Raw genomic sequence first — 22,023 nt, forward strand, 5'->3', positions numbered from 1 at the left:
CGTTACTTTTAAAATGTTGGTTGTTGGTTTTTTATTGTTTGAACAATATCTAATAGATAAGTCCAACCTTTTGAATTTATAAATTCTTTTGGTTAAATTTATCTGGTATAAAAATTCCTGCTTTTATCAAAAATTATAAAGGAAATAATCAAATACCATAAAATACAAGAAAGTACCTAGGCATGCACCAACCACACTTGAAAAATAAATTTCATTATAAGGGTCTATTTGGAGACAAATGAAACAAGCCATTTTTAATGATTTTTTTTATTTTTTTTTTACAATTAATCAGATAACATACATATCAAACCAGCCGAAGTATGGCTAAACCCATTTATTATCTAAACTTATGAACAATACAAGAAATTGATAGCTCTCAAATTCACCTTACGTTAAATATATAGATATAATATGCAACCCACTCTACATATAATTCTACAACCTACTTATTCATAATCTAATTTTTGCATAAATTCAAAGTAAATATGCCCAAAAGAAATATTGTTGAACTATGAATATACATATAACTTTTTGGCAATTAATTGAGTATCATTTCTGTGCATAGCAAAATTAATTTTCTTTAACATGTAACTTAGATCTTATTCATAAAGAGGCCACAAATATAACATGCGTTTCTGTCGTCAGTTCGATTACATAGGGACTTTTTGTTAAATATTATTTATTGCCTATACTATAAACATTATTCTTATCGAGATGTAAGAAAAATATCCTTACGCAATAACTGAATTATTCTAGCAGTGCTGTGCAGTGAGTGTCGAGGGTCTACCAGCCCCGGCGCCCGCTGCGGCCCGCGCCGAGGCCCGCCTCACCGTTGTGCGTACACATTGCGCTAACGATACGATACGATACAATACGATACAACACTTCACATAATGATCAAAACAACTATTTGTCATCTACATAAAATTTGCTCCAAATGTTTTATATTAAAATATGTCTACTTATTGTAACTTCTAATTAGTTACAGCCAACTTTACAAATAATTGATACATTAGACTCTCAAATAGATCTCTACTAACTATTTATTAATTAATGGTAAAAAATAAAGAATAAAATACTTCTAAACATTGCATTTCAATCACATAAGGTTTAGTTTAATTATACAATTATAATAACATCTTTTTAAACCCGAACATAAGTATTACAAGAACATTGATATCGTTGAGTTCTGGAATGAAAAATAGCACACTTAAATTCACTAACTGTTACACTTACATAATAATTATTGTTCTCCTGTTTTGTTTGTAAAATACATTGCTTTTAGTCTCAGAAAAATAACAGGAAAATATATGGACTATTTGATACACTGTTAAAATTCACGATAAATACCTTAAATTAACTTAAGAAAATTTTATGTGTACCAAATAACAGTGCAGTGCGCGTGATAAGTACAGAGAAATAGTCTGATATATAGGAGACACTATGTGAGGTTAATGAATGAGGTAATAGATAAAGAACTTGAACCGCTGCGACGGCGCCGCGGTTGCCAGCGATCCGGCTCGCAGGACCAACACTCGCTGCTGTCAAAACAGCCGGTTGTAATTTCCAAAGAAAAAATACGCCCACTGGTGATAGATGATATTTGATATCGTTAACTTTTGAAGTCTCGAGAATTCAAATCAATTGCGTTTGGTGCGCGTATTTTTTCTATGGAAATTACATCGGTCGTATTCCCTGGCCCACCGTGACGCTTAACCCCGCTACTCTATTATTTGGTACGTGACGGATCACAGGCGACTCCGCAGCTACATAGAATCGCCTACGGAACTTACGTAGAGGATGGTTACAGATTGATACACGTATTACTATTAAGGCAGCCGATCATACAAAACTATGACAAAGATTACGCATGCCTCGTATTTTAAGACCATTACAATTACAATTTAGACATTGAGAAAATACTATTATTTATCTTTCCAAAAAATATCCAACAAATTTGAATAAGAACATAAGGAACACTACAGCAGCAATCAAATTGCGAACACATTTGTACTACATAAAAATAATACACAACCCTTTGCGCGAAAAGACTGAAAAGTTCAACTTTTAAAGTCACATTGAACCTCGGGTCCCTGAATATAGTACCATAAGACTTCATTCCTCGTTCGTTAGCAAAAGACATACTATTGAGTATTTGTTAGCAGTATCTTCCACAACGGCGAGAAACTAGTACGTGCGACCCTCAGCTCGGTAATACTTAGTTTTCTAGAATAAAATTTTCCCATCACAGATGCACAGAAAAACTTTTTAATTTTTAGCCTATTGATATAATTATGAATAATTTAGTATCTGCCTATTACATAAGTGTTCCAATACAAATATCGAGGAGAATAATTATTAATTGGTGTAATGTGAGACGAGACAGCTTATTCCTACTCTAACTTATCGATTAGCATTATCCTGATATTGTTACAATGAATACATACGTCAATGAAACATTTATAACTACGTTGTACTTTAACTCAAAGGTGGTACCGAAAAATATTACTTTCATTTATTAACAACGCCAATTTTGTATTTCTCTATTTAATTTAGAGATGTCACTCACTACGACACTACAGGCATTCAATTTAGTTTCAATTATTATGATAACTTAAGATTTTTATATTTAACTTAATTCATATGGGATTTACGGATATGAATACAACAAAATAATTCGAATTAGAAATGTAGTCGATATGCAACGTTCAAGATCAAATATTAAGGAAAACAAGTTTCAGATGACTTCGGTGGTATAGATAACAATTTCGTTTTATCAATTATATGTCAGTCTCTGTACGCGTAACGCGTTACAGTTACACACTCTTGCTTCCTCTGCGTTCATTGGGATAGGTAGCTACTCAACGTGGTGGGGTTCAAAAGCTGGCCCATAGCCGCGTTCAACCCACGTACTGGCGGGTGTCACAGCTACGTGCTCTATCAAATTAGTTTCCATCGATACACTACTAAAGTAAAAAATACACAAAGCGTTGTGTCTCGTCACAGACAAGTGCCGGCGGCAGTAGGAAATCTCTAATAAAATAATTATTTATCCGACGCACTGGACAATATTAAAAATATTTTCTTAATCACAGATATCAGTCTGTCAAAATTTAAATTAAGTATATTTCAGAATTGGATTAGTCGTCCTCACTTACTAGATTATTATTCAAGTACAATCAAGGTACAAAAGTGACTAATTTAAGACCGCAGAGTATTTTTGACGCCAATAGACAAAGATATCTATCTATATTGAGAGGTTATCGTTTTCGAACGGAACATTTGGTCATTAGTATAGTACTACGCGATTACGTATATCAATATCAAGCAACGGCGACGTCGAGTCGAGACCAGTTCTCTTACAGTACATGAATATTGATTATAAACAATTTCACACAGGTACAACAGAGATCTAATGAAAGAATAATACGAATATAAACTAGAGTCATTAGGATATGATTGTTAATTATGCTCGTCAACGTAGCTCATTAAAGCAATGGTTGAATGCGAGGGAGACTAGAGAAGCAGTGTTGTAGTTAGTGAGCAGTGAGTCTACTGCATCAATTAACTGTCGGGTGGGGGGTTGGCCCTGATACACATACATATATACATAACTATATGCTGATAGACCGGATCAAATGCGGTTACACTGAATCGTTCGTGTAGTAGGTTGCCGAGTGAAGCCTCTCGGAGTAGCAAGCAACATGGGTGTGCACGATGCATGCCGCCCCCAAGTACACCCGTACTTGGCAGGCGAACATTAATTGCGACTTACTGATCTACAACTATACATATAGCAGTTTAAAAATATTCTCAGCAATCACATTTAGTTAAATTACCATATAGAGAATTTAGCTTAGTTCAACATTTTTATCAATGGCCCTCGGTTTACACGTAAAGTCACTCAGTACAATTTTTTTTATTTTGTATTAATCAGTTGTGTTATCAAGAACACCCTTTGACTTACAGCTATATACCAATAATACAAAAATCCATTCACTATAATTAAGGTAAATTTTAGATATTTAAACACTAAAATGTAAAATATTAAACATCCTAAATAAACTCTGATATTCCAATTTTAGGCATTAGCTCAATTAATTAAAAATATATGCTTGAGTGACTATGATAAAAAGAGAAATAAATGCATTATAATAATACTAACCAACCATTCCCTTGTAACATTTGACAGGGTCCAAGCTGCTCGGGCGGTCTATCATAACCTCTACACTACGTAAGCCTTCGTTATTTTATATTTGGTATTCACTTAACGCACCACATAACAAGACTAGAGGAATGATTGCCTCTTGTGCCGACGTCGCATCTCCGCCACCGTCACGTCCCTCATAAGGAAGACTAGTTTCTTTGTCGATATCACCTAACGCGCTATTGTATCCGTACGCACTACGCCAACTACGGAACGTACAAAAATATATATAAATAAAGACAACAAGCAAAACTTTAACCTTATCAAATTAAAAAGGCCATCCTGATATTGTATGTACACTATCACTAGTTATAACTTCGTCATTAAGATTTATGCGACGGAAAAATATTAACAATGGGAAATGTGAATGTCTTTTAGTATGAATCGATCAATCGAAACGACTGTTCGGCGTAAAATTATAATAAGCCTTAAGTTTTGGTCCCTAAATCCGAGTGTAGTATAGAAATAAGTAACATGTGCCGGTTGTAAAGTACAGTGCATTTCTGATTATTATAAAATAAATATCAACGTAATATACTATTAAAATATAGTGATCACCCTACTAGATATATTGGAATTATGATAAAAATCGTTGTCAGTAGACACGTATCAACTAAACGATCTCATATACTGGAATTGTAGGTCGCGTTCAAGTAGGGTGACAACAATCGCGAGATATGCTGTACAAACAAGATTAGAACGTGAAACTGTGACAGCATGCAACGCTGTCATCCGCCAATAAGACGCAATAATGGTCCGTTACAAGATTACAAGCTAATTGACGTTTAAAATAACTTTAGAATTTATATAAATCATAGAGCGCGACTCGCGACTGCAGTATTATCGATGTTTCTGAACTTGTAGTACTTTTACATTTAAAATGCTGTCCGTAAGAGGGGCGTCTGCGATCGCGCGCCGCGTCCTAAAGATAATAAACAAATTAAAATTAACAACAATATTATGAGCAAACTACTATTTGAATACTTGAGCTAAGTACCAGAGCAGCTTGGATGGAACAACGACCTCAGCGGCGGTTGTTTTTAAAATAAATGGCTCCCATTTGTACGATCAATAGTTTGTTGTGATGTCCGAGATCCACGCAGATTATCTAAGAACATTAATAGTCGTTTAATGGCATAGACATCGACTTTGGCATTGGAGTGTTATGGAATAATTGAAAACCAACGTGATTTATATAACGTACCTGACAAGAAAAAGCAATCAACTCAATTAAACGTTAAATTCGGGTAAACTTCATGAAAACCAAAAATAAATATATAAAATTATTTACACATATGTTGGTATTTATATAAAATGCTGATTGATGACATAACACTTACAATAAAAGTAAAACATAGCTAAGCTCATTAATGATTACACAAGGCGAGGGCCCAGGCCCGCTGCTCGCAGCCTTATATTGTCTACGGATGTCACGCACGAGCGACGAGCGGTGCCTAGCGCACAATTCATTATCATAACTTTTGAAGGAAACGATTACACCTGCCATCGGTTACGGTAACGTACCACAGTTCATTGAGGCACAATCATTGGTTTATTTTAATTGCTTTTATATTTTTTTTTCATTTTTTTTTGTTTTTTTTTTTATTATTTTTCTTACATTTACACCTATGATAGTTATTATAATTACTTTTAGGTACGTAAATTTATTCTAAATAACAGAAACAAGTCACGAAAAATGTTAAAAGTGAAGCGTGAAGCGTATTTAATCTTTTACGAATATAAATTTCACAATATATACATATTACAGAATAGACGTAGGATATAAATATACAACAACATAATAATAACACAGACTAAATTGCACGTGGCGCAACTGTGTGCAGGAAATGATGCAGTCATTGAACCAAGAGGAGATTCAGAAAACGCGGCGGCTTGTGGTCGCCGCCTCTCACAACCTTGCTGTCGGAACGGCTCGCAGTACCTACGCTGGCACAAGTGCCATACGCAAACCCTGACGATGGAACAAACGCTGACGCTAGCGGTGGCGCTAGACGCAAGCCCTGACGTCACCATTCGTGCCAGCCGCGAGCGTCGACGCTTGCACTCTGCAAGCGGTAACGCACACGACTTGCACGCCGCTCCTACAAGACCTAACACCATTATACCACAACGCCTAAACATTATGTCCATACAATAATATATCCATTATTTAAGTACTGTTTACATTAACTGACTAAAAAATTTCAAGGCATGACTTCTTTCGTCTTTATTCTATTGGACAACATATTCTACAGGGCACTGGATCATTATACTTTCCGTTTACTCGGCTTGTCTAACTTTAAAAATGGAAAATTTATATAAAAATTAAATTATATTTATTGCTGCATTAAATTCACATTATACCAGTAAACTACTGAAATCGAGTCATTTCGAAATATCGGTGTAGAGGTGGACAGAACAATATCATTTTAAAAATAACATTTTTTTTTTATTTTATTTTTTTTTTTTGTTTTTTATTTAGTTTATTAAACAAGTAAAAAGAAACACCCTCACATAAATTGAGCTCGACAACAATAGAATTGACATTGCCTGTTTGTATGCGTGCGCTATTGTTGTATAGACGTAACACGAATGATATAGGAACATCAGATCAAAAACCCGTACCGCGAAACTAATTTCAATAATTTGGAAGAAACGCCATTCAAGCACAGATGCAATGCTGTTCCTGACATCTATCTTTGATACACACTCTTTGGCAATCTAACATCGATAATTATGGCCCCGTCGAAAGGCGAAATTAAGTTGGTGTATTTAATATATTGTGCCATTTCGCTATTGTGATACAAAATTTGGTATAGAAAAAGTGAAAGTCCCGCGTTGAACAAAATCGTGGTTAACGTACTTCATGCTAAGGCAACGGAGAACATGCAATTCACGTAAATAGAATAAACTCGGTCCCTATAGATAATAAGGTAGTAATGACAAATGCTAATTTTGTTTCTAAATGAACACATGATACATCGAAACATTTAGTTAACACTAGAACTACTACAGGTCCAAAGCGATAAAAGTTTATAACGCACGAATATATCCAACATCGCGATCCTAACTTAATCCATTAGTTTGTGAAGAGTTTCCGAGCGCGAGGCCCGGCAAGGTACGATCACTTACACCTAACTTAACACTAAATCGTTATGTTTAGATCGTAAGATCACTGGAAGATGCATGAAATACAGATAAAATGTACATTATATAATTATAGTAATTCGCTTTTTGTGATCGATCGCGGTGACCGAAAGCGGAGTCTCGTCAGGGCGCGGGCAGCTTCCCAGCTATCCCGAATATATTGGTAATGATATAGTTTGGCAGAGTATCTCTGTGGCACACCATTAATAAATTAAAAAGTAAATAAAAATGTAAATAAACTTTCGAACATTTAACGTGCGATCGTTGCCGTAAATATCAGCAGTATGCTTATAGAAACCTACGATAGGGCTTACACTCTAACTTATATCTACAATGATGTAATACCGACACAGATCCTACGACTACAAGTATATTATTAACAGAATATCTAAAGCATATGTCACTTTGAATAACGTTCAAATTGAGCCTATAGAAAATACCACAAATCTTTTATTAAATAGATATTGATATGGCTAAATTTAAGTTAGAACTTTATTCTTACCTATACACAAAAGTGTAATATTTAAATTACTGTCATAGTACTTTTATTATAACACTTCTCACAAATGTATGTAATATAAAATGATAAAACAATTTTCAATTTAATATATTAGGTTACCCTTATATTAATCGTATATTCTAGATAATCGATTCATATATTAAACATAAAGTGGCACTTGAATCACAAATACTGGAAATAATTTGGGGAAATTCGAGGTCGGCTCTGGGCCGGCGCGGCCGGGCGTCAACAAAATAGATTTCCTTACGTTAGGCAAGAACTACATCACATGGCGCCGCGTCGCCCACGCCGCGCGAACATTTCCATCTCAGACTATACGGCTTAAAAGGAATTTACCACTACAAGAATGCACTTCGAATCTCATCATTTCAAAATTTTGTTAACTTTATAAAAATTACGAACTAATTATAAAACGTTTTGTTAGCGAAATGCACTTACACGTTTATTGCTGAATAAAAATATCACTATTGGAAACCGAAAGCTTAACGCGAGTGAGAATTCAAAAATAGAATAAATAATTAAAATACGTTCAGTATGGATAAAACGAGAAAAATAAAAAAAACGAACACGAAAAAAGAAAAATCGGAACGCAACAGCTCTGAGGGCGAAACAGCAACAGCCCTCGAGCGCAACAAAATAAATACACACTAAAATAAGGCCACGGGACGAGTGACTGAGGTAGCCCGCGACGCAATACTCTACAAGTACCTACATTATTTGGTAGATATACAGGAGTCGAGCGGGTCCTGTCGCGGCGGCGAAGCGGGTCTCACTCGGCGACCCCGCCGCGTTCTATAGATAGCATAGCTGTCGATACATTATATGTCTGCTTGTATATGTATATTCTTATGTACACTAAATATTCTACATGAACACTTACAACACAGTAGATAATAGTATTGTGGACAGTTGGCTACTGCGGCCGCGCCGTGCTGCGGCGAGTACGGCGCGCCCGGCACGATCTGACTAGTAGGCGAATTAAATTATATTAGTCTGCCCCCGGGGGCGTAAAGCGTAATTACAAATGTACACTTCCAACGAAGCGAACTACACCATCTAGGGCGCACTCGTAACGATTCAACATCTCCGTAGAATACTAAAAGCGTCGCCGGATTCGTTATTTATCAGTCCATTCAAACCGGCGGCGAAACAGCTCAACTTCAGCAACGCGACGAGTGCGCACTAAAACAACGGCGCCGTCTGTCGGTAATTTAGAAATCCGAGAGAGCGCCATCTACTGGTTCAAATTAGATGGTGTCACCGCTGAGTAGGTCCGGCGGGAGGAAGGAGTTGAGCGAGGAGGGCGTGGCGCGCTGGTCGTGGTCGGGCCACAGAGTGGGGAAGGCCCAGTCCTTGCCGCCGGCGCGCCAGCCGCCGCCGCCGCCGTTGCCGAGGTGCTGCAGAATCATGTGCACGTCCGAGTCCGCTGGGGACTCCGCGAAGATAGTGGTGTTGCTCAACACGCAGTTGTTTAGAGCCATTTGAGCCTGGAATAAAGGTGGGGGTTATGGCGAATCGAGATTTATATGAGCTTTTTAACACCATTTGTTTTATTCGGCTTGATATTACTTTGAAATGTTAATCATATTCATGAAGAAAATTAAGCTGGTTAAAAGCCATAAGCGACTTGCCATCAACTGGATACCTAATATCATAAAGAATCTAATAAAAAGCCTAAAATACACTGCAAAAGCTGAAAACTTATGTAGAAACTTACCTTAGCGGCTTCTTCACGAGTAGAGTAACGGGCGAGAGCGAAGCCCTGGTTCAAATACAAGTGGAAGTTTTGTAGTGGGCCGTGCTGAACGCACAGTGTTTTGAGAGTGGACCCATCAATCTGAAACAAACACAAGCATTAATGACTATCCCGTAAACATTACCCTACCGTCTTGGAACCATTTTCTTGAATATGAGTATTATTGAGTAATATATCTGGTCTTGTCATTATTTTCCATGGTAAAGTCGATCAGTCTGCCAAAGACTGAACGGCCATATAAATGGTATATGTACCTGAGCAGTGAGGTTCTTCAACAGCAGCCAGGTGGACGCCTGCCAGCTGGGCACGCGCGGCGCGCTGTGCTGCGGCCACGCCTTGTTGAGGCCGGGCGGCGCGGGGCGCGGCTTGGAGCCCGACCACGCGTCAGCGCCGGCCTTCAAGCCGCCGCTACCAACGCCAGGACCTGTGCCCAGAGAAGATTCCTCATTACTTAGTTAGATCACAGAGCTAGCTTTGTTTTTCTATCTCTATCTGAAATTTAGACCCGATTTTCTATGTGCCATTTTCTAAAGGTTGACACGTCAAGGACCATGGTCGATCATTAGCTTTACTTTTACAGGTAACTGGATTTATAGTCTACACAAAAAGATGAGTTACTTAGTATAAAATCCTGACTTACCTTACCATGATAATGGTCATAGGTAAGGTAATGAAGTAGACTCAATCAGGAATAAAAGGATGATGATTCATCGTTAAACAGAAATATCGAAAAACAAATGCTTCTTATCTGAAATAATCAACAAGATAGTGATATCAATGTACTGCGTGACCTGTTTATGATTAAATCTAGTCTCCATCTTTTAATTTTGCTGATTGTTACATTTTGTTGAATCATTAATTTCGAAAGGTGAAGTCATATCTACTACCAGAAAACATCATTAATTGATACCTCGTATCCTATTTTTAAAATAAGTAGCGCCCGAAAATATATCGAATAATCTGCGCCCTAGAGCTTTGTTTCCATGTGAATTTCGGGATATACCATTGAAACCCATCCAGAATAATTCGCGTAAAAACTTAACAAACACCCAAACCTTTACAAAATTAAATATTAGTGGGACGTTCGACATACCGGCGCTGGTGGCTGGCGGGGCGTAGCTCCAGGTGGAGGAAGACAGCAGCCTCTCGCCGGGGGGCGAAGTCTTCCCGCCGAGCATGTCGGTGTCCTTGATGGCGGCCAGCGACAGCGGCGAGCGCACCACCGAGCCTGGGGTCATAGCCGGGTCGTCCTCCGCGCTCTTCATCTGGTTGCCCTGAGGGATATAGTTTCTTTATTTATTTCTACATGGGCCTTACTTTAATGGGGACGAGTGTGAGAAGGTCTCGTGATTACACTTTATTTCTAGACAGGCCTTAGTTTATATGTGTGCCTTAGTTTGTATGTGGACAAATGTGAGAAGGTCAAATTCAAATAAAAAAGGTCTAAAATTTATAGAACAGATCTTCATATTAACACTTTCGGATATTGCAAATTATTTAGTAGATCTTGTGATATTACACTTTATTTATTATGGTGTCATTATTACACTTTATTTATTTCTAGACAGGCATTAATATAAGGACAAGTGTAATAAGGTCTCGTGATTACACTATTTTCGTAGCTGTTGTTGTACTTTAGGGTCTATGTTTCTTATATTTGAGCATGTCTAATGAAAATATTCTTTATCACATACCAACTTTCACTGGAACAAACCCATCTTATTGTGAAAGTGTCCACCTTCTTAGGTTTATTTCCATCTAGTCTGTCACCGTAAATCTACCCTCTTCCCAATAACCCAATTTCAGGGCTTCCCGCTTTATCAATCTCACCTTAGTTGATCAATAAAAAATATTTTTTTATATGTAAATAGATCATGATTATATTCAATTCTCTGTTGTCTGCTTATAATAGGTCTGAAAAGACCTATTATAGGATTAGACCCCACCATCACCGGAACCAATCAGTTCCTCGACAACAGTACCCACCTTCCAGGGCTTCCCGGGCTCGAACTCAGGCACGAGGTCGTAGACGGGCTGGTGCGAGGGATGCGCCGGCCACGCGTCCTTGCCGTCCGCGACGTCCGCGCCGCTGTCGCCCCAGCCTTCGCCGCGACCCACGCCCCAAGTCCTACGACAAACAATTATGTTTAACTACACTCTCCGAAGTGAAGCCTGTAGAAGATACACAAACTTCCTACCAACTAATACTTGATTAGAGCAACTTCGTATAAACATAGTGAACATATTTATCGCGACATTTCTGCTTGACTACAAAATTATGCTGGGCCAAAGCAGTGCTAACGAGCTATCGAGTTTCATCATCCTCCTAGCTTTTTTTTATCCGGTTGCTCATTCCCTGATAAACCTAGAGTCGCCCGATGACTGTGATTCAAGCTAATTCGGATTATACGTAACGATTCCTGTCAGACTTGCATATTGGAGTAAAGGAAGAAGAACCCGCACCTATTTGAAAAAGCTAATAGCTTAAAAGACTTTATTTGTATGGCATAATAATTGAAAACTTGCATCTCACATTTTGATCAATTCCAAACAAAAACTTTCCAATGGTATACTCACGAATCAAGCTGGTTCAATTGAGGGCTGGTTGTAGATTTGGCAGTGCCCGGAGCGCGACTAAACTCTGACCCTTCGCCGTCCTTGTCCAACGAAGGCAGCTTCCACTGGTTGAGACGAGATTGTTGGTTTCCACTGGCTCCATAGGCCTGCAGAAATTTTGTAAGGATTAGTTTCAGTCTCAGAGAAAATAGTTATTGTAAATTTGAAAGGATTATGAACTATTTAATTTCTTCTTAGAACAAACATCCATAAAGAAAATCTCATCTAATTCCTGTTTATTATTCCGGTTGAGTCCTAACTAATAGACATGAAGAATCGCATTTGACCTCCTTGGTACATCTTTAACTAACTCATTTAAAGTCATAGTAGAAATTATACTTGATGAAATTGTTTTGTCGCCTTTAACATCGGGATAAGATGGGAGTACTTTAATTCTGAAGTGGCGAGCACCACACAGACACCTTCCGCATTGGGCTTTGTGATAACAAAAATATCCTTGTTACAAAATACCTATGTCACTTGGCCAAAAATAATAAGCAGTTTCATCTGTACTTTTATACATATGTCAATCTCTATTAAAACATGAACAATAAACCATGAGAAAGCTAACTCACCCCTTGAGACTCCTTAGCGATACCCATATCGCTAAAATTGTTCTGCAGTTGAGCAAGTGGATCGTGACTTTGTTTGAAGATGTCTCCACCACCCGCTTGCTGTTTCATGAATAATGCTTGCTGTGTCGCTATTTGGTTCTGGAATAATGTTTTCAAATCAGTTTTGTTGATGCCAAATGTCTTGTAACTAACATCAGTGGGAATAGTAAATTTTTCTGATATGCGTATTGATTTTATATAGAGTTAAAAAAAAAGTACAATCAAGTATTATTTTAATCCAAGCTAGGGACAAAGACGCCTGAACTGTGTTGCCAATTTCATGGGGACAATCAGTGCTTTGTTATTTTAATAAAGCCTTTTCCTGCTTTGTTATAATAACTAGAAACAAATAAACATATTTTATAACAATAATAACATGTGGAACTTCAGAAGATAAATTTATTTACAAAACTATATATTTAAAAAATTCTATCAATGTTTTCAATACTGTCATAGTTCAAGATTTATGTATGTATGTAAAAAAGAGGAAGGAAACACTGTATCATAAATAGTTACAATCATTGTTTACCTGTAAAGCCGCAATCTGTTGTTTGGCCTTGGTAATTTGCATGGTGTATTGCAGAGCAAGCGACGTGTTGCCTTTGGACATGGTCAATGAACTCTGTGTCAATTGCTGCAGTACTTTGATCTGTGGAATATTATTTTATTAAACATATGTAATCAGTGTAACATAAGCTGGAGTCTGGGACTATGGAAGTAGATTTTCAACATTGCATATCAAACTATCGCTAGCTCATCTTGGAAACTTTCAAAGACTGGCATAATCAAAACAATTTAGATAATAATAAAGCAGACTATAAACTTAAAAATTAATTGAGCATTCGGATTTCTGGGGCTTTGCACAATGCGAAAAAGTGAATAAAAAAAAAGGTTTTAATCCTCATCTGCTACAAAAACTGACAGAGCAGCACCAGTGTCAATAAGGGAAACCGGCTGATTGAAATCTTGTTATTATATATAACTAATGCAGCCATTTGTATTTGGATGAGTATGAGTGATTAATATGTAAGTATGAGCGATTGAAGTTAATTATAGGATTTTGAAGTCTTACCTGCTGCAATAACTGATTGAGCAGGACCAAAGTCTGTGAAGCAAGCGGCTGGTTGAGGATTTGATGGTTGAGGTAGCCGGCTGACACAGCCATTTGTATTTGCTGTACGAGCATGCGTAGTTGAGCTGCACTGGGTTGGCCACTGCCGGTACCACTGTAATAAAATATATAAGTTAATAATGTTCTTTACAAACCCAAAAATATACACAATATTAAGGTTTCAAAAGTTTTTTTTTTCAACACATTGACAGTTTTTCAATCATTTTCACATTTACTTACCTCAAGTCTCAAACCTTACGAACAGACTTACATGTATGATGGATAGATAAGTCGAATGATTTAATCAACACACTTAACATTTTTCAAGGCATCAGCTTCCACATCAAGTTCAAACCTTATTATTCGGAAACAGAGACATATTGGATATAATAAAGATGAAATAAGTATCAATCACTTCAAGAAAACACACCTGTTAGGATAAGAATGATGATGCTGCACAGCCTGAGGTGGTGGCTGGTTCAGCAATTTCTGTACCACAGCCGGAGACACGGCTGGTACCGAAGGAGGGGGTTGGAAAGGTCCGTGGTGGCCTGGGAACTGTTCGTCGCGGCGCCATTGCTCCCCGCGAGCACTGGTTAAAATCTCCAAAGCCTCTTCAGTGTTCATGTCGCGGCTACGTAGCGCGGCTTCGGCCTCCTCTTTCTTGAAACCCATCTCAACGAGCACCCTATAAAAAAAAAGATTTATGTATAAATTATCAAATATATTTTGTGAAACAATCAATGTTATAACTAAACTAACCACACTTAGAAAAATGTGGAAGTAATATTTACCTAAATTGCTTGCTATTCCAAATAAGTTCCTTCGGGATCTGTTTCCCAAGCGGGCCGCTCTGGGGTGGCTTTGGTCCACCCCATTCACCAATGTCATCGGGCCATCCGCCCGGGCCCGGTTTCTGTTTCGGAACAGACCACAGTGCGGGTCCAGCCGCCGCATCAGGCCATCCAGGGTTCGCGTCGCGCTCGGGCCATCCTGGAGCGTGAGGCTCTTCCCAGGTGCCGTTTCTTTGCCCATGTGCTCCCCATACGCCGTCTGGCTTGGTGGGTGTGGGCGGTATACGCTGTGCCACGGGCGGGCCTTGTGGAGCCCCGCGACCAGCCATGCCGGGCATCCCGCTGCGCTGCCAGAGGGACGTGCCGTCATCGAAACCGCCAGCGGCACGCCGCGCCGCCGGGGGTGATGGTTCTTCCCAGCCTGAGCCCTTCATGGTGTCTTTGGGACCCTATAGATGAAAATACATTTAAATATTATGATTAAAAATATGAAAATATTTTAATTTAACTGATTATGACATTTTTTTTGACAAAGTGAGCTTTTGAAAAAAGTTATCAGAATCTTTCAAGTTCGCAATAAACAACGTACCTGAGCTCCCCACTGGTTGACAGCGCCTGCCGGCATCATTTTGTTGGGACCGCCGGCGTGTTGGTGATGCTGGCTCCACATGTCGCCGTTCAGACGGCCAGAGATTCCTCCGCGCAAATCGTGGCGGGGGTCGGAAGACTGCTGACGTAGGTCCGGAGTGCGATGGGGGTCCAATCGTGGATCGGCCTGCCTGTGGGGTTCGCCCCAAGCATTCCAATCATCTTTCTTAGGCACTCCCCATTGCTGAGCGTGTTGAGGCGGTCCAGCAGGCCATTGTTGCTGTGGAGGCGGTCCGGTCCACACATTGGCTGAATCAGCCGTATCATCGTCTTCACCCCAAGTACCACCAATGTTGGTGGTGGGCGTATGTCCCCATGGAGTTTTGGCGGCCGGCTGAGGTGGCGGCTGGCCTCCGTTTCTAAGGTTTGCTTCCCACAGATCAGTACCGAGAAAAGCACCAGTATTAACGTTTGGCTTCCATGCTGGTCCCCCAGCAGTTGGCTCAACTTTTGAACCTGGTTCAGGAGACCCAGGTACATCCCAGTTGGTGTCTTGGTTCACATGTTGCTGTTAAAATAACAAAATCATTATTGTCTGTTCTGTGTTATGCTCCAATAGATGCTCCAATAGATGCTCCAATAGATAAAAGAGAAATTAATACTTACACCACCCCATCCATCTTGACTGTAAAGAATCTCTCTCATAGAATTGAGCTGCTCAATTTTTGCAGATGAAGCAGTCATAGAATTTCCATTATTCCCGTTAGGTGAGGGTCCGTTAGCATTACCAGCTGCATTTGGCTGGTTCGTGCCTCCATTGTTACCATTGCCACCATTGTTAGTGCCTAAAATAATAACTTGTTATTTGTAAACATAATTTGATGAAAAAGAATCACAAATTTAATTTTAAGAATAAATTTGTATTTCTTTCCAAGTTAACAAATATTTGAACTTTATTCTTAAAATTTGTTTCGTCGTTCGAGTAATCATCTTCTCGGCCATAAATCAAGTTAATTGCATACTAACCGTTATTTGCGGGCGCACCGTTGTTGTTAGGCTGCGAATTTGGCATGTTTGGTGGGGAACTCTGCCAATTTTGCCCTGAGGCTGCACTCGTCGGCGGCATTTGGTTGCCATTGCCCTTATTGCTGTTCACTAGAAAAAATAATACAACACTCAAATACTTAGACAAGAGTTAAAACAAAAACTATTAAAGCAACTTGGAAATTGCATAATTTTATGCAAATTATTGATAATGAATAGCAAACGATGACGACACAGTTAATTTCGATTTTAACACTTACTATCGGCTTGGGAAGTAGGCGGGCGTTGAGCCGTGTTATTCCATTGTTGAGTATTGTTAGATCCATTATTTGTTTGACCGCTGGAGTTTCCGCCCCAATTCCCAGCTACGGGTAAAAAAAACATGTTTTAGAAAAGAAAAGAAAATATCAAAATAAGAAAGGGAATGAAAATAAAAAAAAATTACCGCTATTATTGGCCGGCGGGCTTCCCCAGCCCGTCGCCGCATTAAGGGAGCTCTCGCCTCCACCGCGGAGGCGCAGTATCCGCGGAACACCCCAACTGTCCAGTTGATCCTTCCTCATCGCTTTCGTCATTCGCTCTTCGTTCTTGGTCAGCTCCAACATAGCGTCCAATGTGAGATCTCCATCAGCAAACTGCCTCATAGCTGAGGTCCTCTTGCCGACTCCATTATTGTCATGATGTGTACTTAACTTGTCGTCGTAAGTGATCATTCGAGTTTTCGTTTTGCATACAATATTATGAGCAGACTTTTCGTTAAATAGTTTCGACTCGCAAGGCTCATCTCGTTTAATACAAACTGAAGATTTAAAAGCGTAATCAGACTTGTTCATATACTCTGGCGCTCCAAACGCCATCTTATACTTTAAGTTAAAGCTACTGAAATACGGGTCACTGTATGAGATACCCTGGACTGTTATGGCGTTAATCATTAAAGGAATGCAGTAGGTAGGCGTATCGCCAATCATTTGGTTTTGTTGGGTACTATCAACAAATTCTACATTATAAATATTATTATCTATCATTTTTACACTAACTCGCTGACTTTCATTCTTGTCATCGACTCGCTCAAAAGCACCAAATTTATTTGTGTTCACCGCCAACTTGGAGGTGGAGTAATTACATTGCATTGGTACGGTAACAGTATCAATATTGGAGTAACAATTATCCTTAATTAGATGTGGAACACATAATATTACAGAAACATTAGACATCAGACAATTATTATAAATAGAATAATTTTCTACAATATCCACCTAATATTATACTTATTTTCACAGATTGCATATTGTTTCAATTATAGACTAAGTAACAATGGTTCGTAGTGATGCAGTCAATAAGCAGGTAGCAGTGTTTTTGCCTCTGTGACAGAGGTCAGGGGAGGTCACCGCTGGAAGCTGCTTAGGACTTGCCTGCTTGCCCCAAGTGGCCCAGCCCTGAAACAAACCAAATATGTCTTTCATCTCATACTCGCCTGTATTCACTTATTTTTAAAAGCTTTTATTTATTCCAAAATATTGGTACACAATTTACAGATGTAAAATCATCATCTATTATTATAAACTTCTGACTCTTTGGAAGAATAGATAATGACAATCTCAGTGTGGTCTTAAGGTGTGACTGGTAGAGAATAAGTCCAACTATTGCATGTTTTGTGCAATAAAGTTTTAATAAAAAATTGAGTGTGTTATGCAGTGCACAAAACAATTTAGAAAGAACATTTGTAATTATTTCATGATATCTCTACTTGTTTATTTTTCTTGACTTTGTTGGCATGTAAACATTATTTTCAAGAAATAAATTAGTAAGAACAAAAGAATGCATAATTATATGATGAGTATGATTGCTCTATTGGTACACTCATTAGGTAAGAGACATATATTTTATTACCTCGTTTAACACTGATGTTTGGCAACTATCCAGTCCTATAATTATACTATTATAGTCTTCCATTGATAACAAATATTTGTTGTTGTTGTCAAGTACATACATACATAGTCACAATTCAATATAATAACTCCTTATTGCACTACAATAAATTACAGCAAATTCACAGTCAGCACAGTAATGTCTACCTATATCCCTTGCGGGGTAGACACGAGCCAGCAGTCTTGATAAGACTAAAAGGCCACATTCTATTATTAGGCTCCATGATGGAATTGAGATTCAAATAGTGACAGGTTGCTAGCCCACCGCCTACAAGAGGAATTCCAAGTTTATAAGCCAATCCCTTAATCACCTTTTAATAGGAAAGAAAAAAAATATACATTATATGATATGGAGTGGTTCTGTTCTAAAGTGCATTTAATCTATATCCAGATGATAAAATGCAACAGTTTTTCAGTTAAAGAGAAAAACCAATTTTTTTTTATTCCCACCAAAATAAAACAACAGCAGATAAACACAACTTGATATTCAAAGAAACAAAATAGCTTGTTCAAGTTTCACTGCAGGTGGCAGTACCTATAATTGTAAATGTACAGTGGTCTCGGGAGGTCCACCACACCAATTAAGGCAATACAGATAAAACTCTAGCTCTACCATAACAAAAAATTGTTCACAACCAAAGTTTGAAGTATCTGGCACCTACTTAGGTTGCATGTTTCTTTTTTAGCCTTAGCTCTTTAATTTTTATGTCGTTGTGATATTTGGCAATAGAATTTTACTTATAAAACATGTCATGTAAGGAACTCATTCCATATTGAAAATAGGTTTTTTAATGAAAAATAAAAAAGATAAATTGTTAAAATGATGTATGTACCTAAGTGGATGTGATGGACTAAGTATTAATTTTAGTACTTAGACAATTATAGTACTAACCTTATAGGACGGACGAGAGGCTGAGCTGTATATCACAGATAATGCGGGCTCGGCAGATCCTGGGAGCAGCTTAGCAGTCAGCTCGTTCGAATCTGAAGACAAAGAAAGTTGTTGCTGATTAATTATATGTCACAATGAAAAATAAAAATTACGAATTGTAATAAGTAGTAGGAAGGTATGTCATATTACGCATATTGTGCAGCTATTGTGAACCTACCTTTAGATAGGTACGTATAATTTACCAAATGCAACAAAATATGTTTTTTGAGGTTATCTCAAGGACTACTAAAATACAAAAATAAATATCATCACTTGGCTATTTGTACGTAAATAAAGCATTAAAATGTAAATTTATAAATAAGAGTATCGCAATCATTGGCAGGGACTGCGATTCTCGCTCGAGACCTACGCCATTCCGCAAACGCAATGTAAGTACCTACCTACTTACAAGCTTACCAACAATAGCTACCAAATCAAAGCACCACTGAACAAAATCAAACTTATCTCCTTTAATTTTAACATTGCTACATATAATAAATATCCAATAATCTTACAGAAGGTAGATATATAGGTATTTGTGTATTTCGGCCTTGAGTCTCGACGACTCGATGTTGAATATCTACAGCCTCGAATACATGTATCTATATACTTCGTATATCATCTACAGTGCCTATCTATATCTAGAGTGAAAGTTAGCACGACCCATTTCAGACCATTCCAACAAGAAATCGGATAATAAAATACACTGATTAAAGCACTAACACATAAACAAAACGATTCACAGTAAACTTATCGAAAAATTAACTATTTTGCTAAGAAAATACAAAAATCTTACGTGACACGACCGAGCACAACGGTGTTATATTACTTGAGTGAATGAGAAAGAAAATGAACGGTGCTTGTGACATTCCGTTTACTAGAGCGAGACAAAGCATACGCCTGGGAAAGCGATGCCATAAATGCTCAAAGCTTTTGACATCTCTGTTTTATTATCACAATTTTCCACAATATAATGTTTTATAATCCATACCTTTGTTTTGTATAGTTGTTGGCACATAAACTTTAGAGATTTATACAAAATCACAATCCCAAACCCCCGAGAACACGGCTTCGACGGCTGGATGGAATGATTTCGTCGTCGGGGTTCGCACGAAGAACTTGAAAACCCCTCCTATAAAATTGAACACGTCCGCTGTGAGAATAACACGAGCTTGCGTACCATTTCTTCATAGTCGGATAATATAAATTTTCTATATATACGTACTTATCTATAAAAATTATATCATAGGCATTATCTATAGCGGCAACATCGCAAATACCTACTTGTAGTACAATACAATGTACTTGTATAGGTTAAAGCATAGGTATATACCTACCTAGGCGCATTCATTGTAAGTATTAGTATTTTATAAAATCATTTTATGATACTTAGTACCTGCTTATAGTTCCTTACTATAGATAGATGGCTAGCGCTGCCTGCGTAGCCTAGTGCCTATAACAATAACATAACAATAGGTAGGGACTTTTATACCAACCTTTAGATAAGTTAAATCTATGATTTGAAGAGTCAATTTATTATAAAAGTAGGTATGGTGGTTCCTACCTAAACAACGGCTTATATTAATAAACCGTTGTTTATTGTCGGTTTAGGATTGGGTGGAACGATTGATTATGATGGGTTCATGAGTAACAAATTTCCACAAGTTTCATTAGGTATGTATGTAGGTACCATTGATATTGTTGTTACTTATATATAATATAAAATCACAGATGAAAAATCAGACTAGTATCAAGTCCAAGTTACAATCTATATTTTCAATAATAAAAGTACTTAGGTACTTTTATTATTGAAAATACTACCTATCTACTACTTATCAATAGTAAAGCTTGTGGAAACTTGATACCCATCAATTCTTTGTCCAAGGATTGAATCTTTTTGAACATATAGATACCTATGATGATACGCCGAGCTTGCATTGAATGTGGACGAAGCGAAGGAAGTGGAAAGATGTAGTCTGTGCCTACCCCTCCGAGAAAAAGGCGTGATTTATGAAATGAAATGATAGATATGATATTCAATTATACACGTAGGTATGAAGTCATGCTGAGGTGTAGGTTACGATAAAAGTTGTTGGGACCATTTTTAGGGTTCTGTACCTCAAAGGAAAACGGAATCCTTATAGGATCACTCTGTTATCCGTCTGTCCTCCTGATATTTGGCAAAAAAATATAAAGTACCTACAGATAAGGGGAAAAATCATACATACCTACTACTTACAAGATCAAGCCTTTACCCGGACGGGTAGGCAGAGACTAAGTACGTCTTTCCACTTGTCACTATCCCTGCATACGTTCTTCTTTTGCTTTATCCACATTCATATGTTTCTTCTTTACTCGAAAATTTTGCGATATTTGCCGATTTCATACCTACTTCTAGAATCATGAAATTTGGCACAAAGTGCGGACATATAGGTACTTAGTAGGTATATATGTACAAAGAAAAACATTAAATATAATATATAGAATACTGCACTGCATAGATGTGATTATCTATGATCACATCTTTATCATACCTATTTATATTTAAATTAGAAAAATCCTGGCAGTGTCATGTGGTTACTTCGACATTGGAGTAGGTACCAATGACCACTTGGTTTTTTCCCATGGATGACATAAAAGCGGCTGTTACTTAATGTGTAAACTTCTGTAGCGAGGAAAAGGTAGGTGCCAGCAGAGCTGCTGCTTTCTCTCATACATAAATTATTAGTCCAGTTGGATTCCAGCACATGCGACCGCAGCACCGCTA

General features: G+C 37.9%; 1 protein-coding gene across 4 annotated transcripts; it reads right to left on the reverse strand.

The window, feature by feature from the left end:
- Positions 1-276: 276 nt before the first annotated feature.
- On the reverse strand, positions 277-20,397 carry LOC106142468 (protein Gawky). Of its 4 annotated transcripts, none has more exons than XM_013344232.2 (18): positions 20,248-20,397; positions 19,218-19,309; positions 16,843-17,833; positions 16,658-16,762; positions 16,380-16,508; positions 16,020-16,198; positions 15,355-15,921; positions 14,766-15,214; positions 14,402-14,659; positions 13,933-14,086; positions 13,390-13,509; positions 12,822-12,959; positions 12,208-12,353; positions 11,617-11,758; positions 10,724-10,895; positions 9,885-10,054; positions 9,592-9,711; positions 277-9,361 (listed from the first exon to the last, which is right to left on the reverse strand). In XM_013344232.2, exons 3-18 carry the CDS (start codon positions 17,609-17,611, stop codon positions 9,122-9,124), a joined length of 3,858 nt encoding a protein of 1,285 aa, XP_013199686.1. In that variant the 5' UTR covers positions 17,612-17,833; positions 19,218-19,309; positions 20,248-20,397; the 3' UTR covers positions 277-9,121. The 4 variants fall into 4 exon arrangements, with proteins under 4 accessions (XP_013199686.1, XP_013199683.1, XP_013199684.1 ...); XM_013344229.2 differs by having other exon boundaries at positions 10,724-10,904; XM_013344230.2 differs by lacking the exon at positions 20,248-20,397 and adding an exon at positions 20,053-20,130 and having other exon boundaries at positions 10,724-10,904.
- Between the last annotated feature and the right edge of the window lie 1,626 nt (positions 20,398-22,023).

Source organism: Amyelois transitella, chromosome 12 (assembly GCF_032362555.1).
Source record: "Amyelois transitella isolate CPQ chromosome 12, ilAmyTran1.1, whole genome shotgun sequence".
Taxonomy (NCBI): domain Eukaryota; kingdom Metazoa; phylum Arthropoda; class Insecta; order Lepidoptera; family Pyralidae; genus Amyelois; species Amyelois transitella.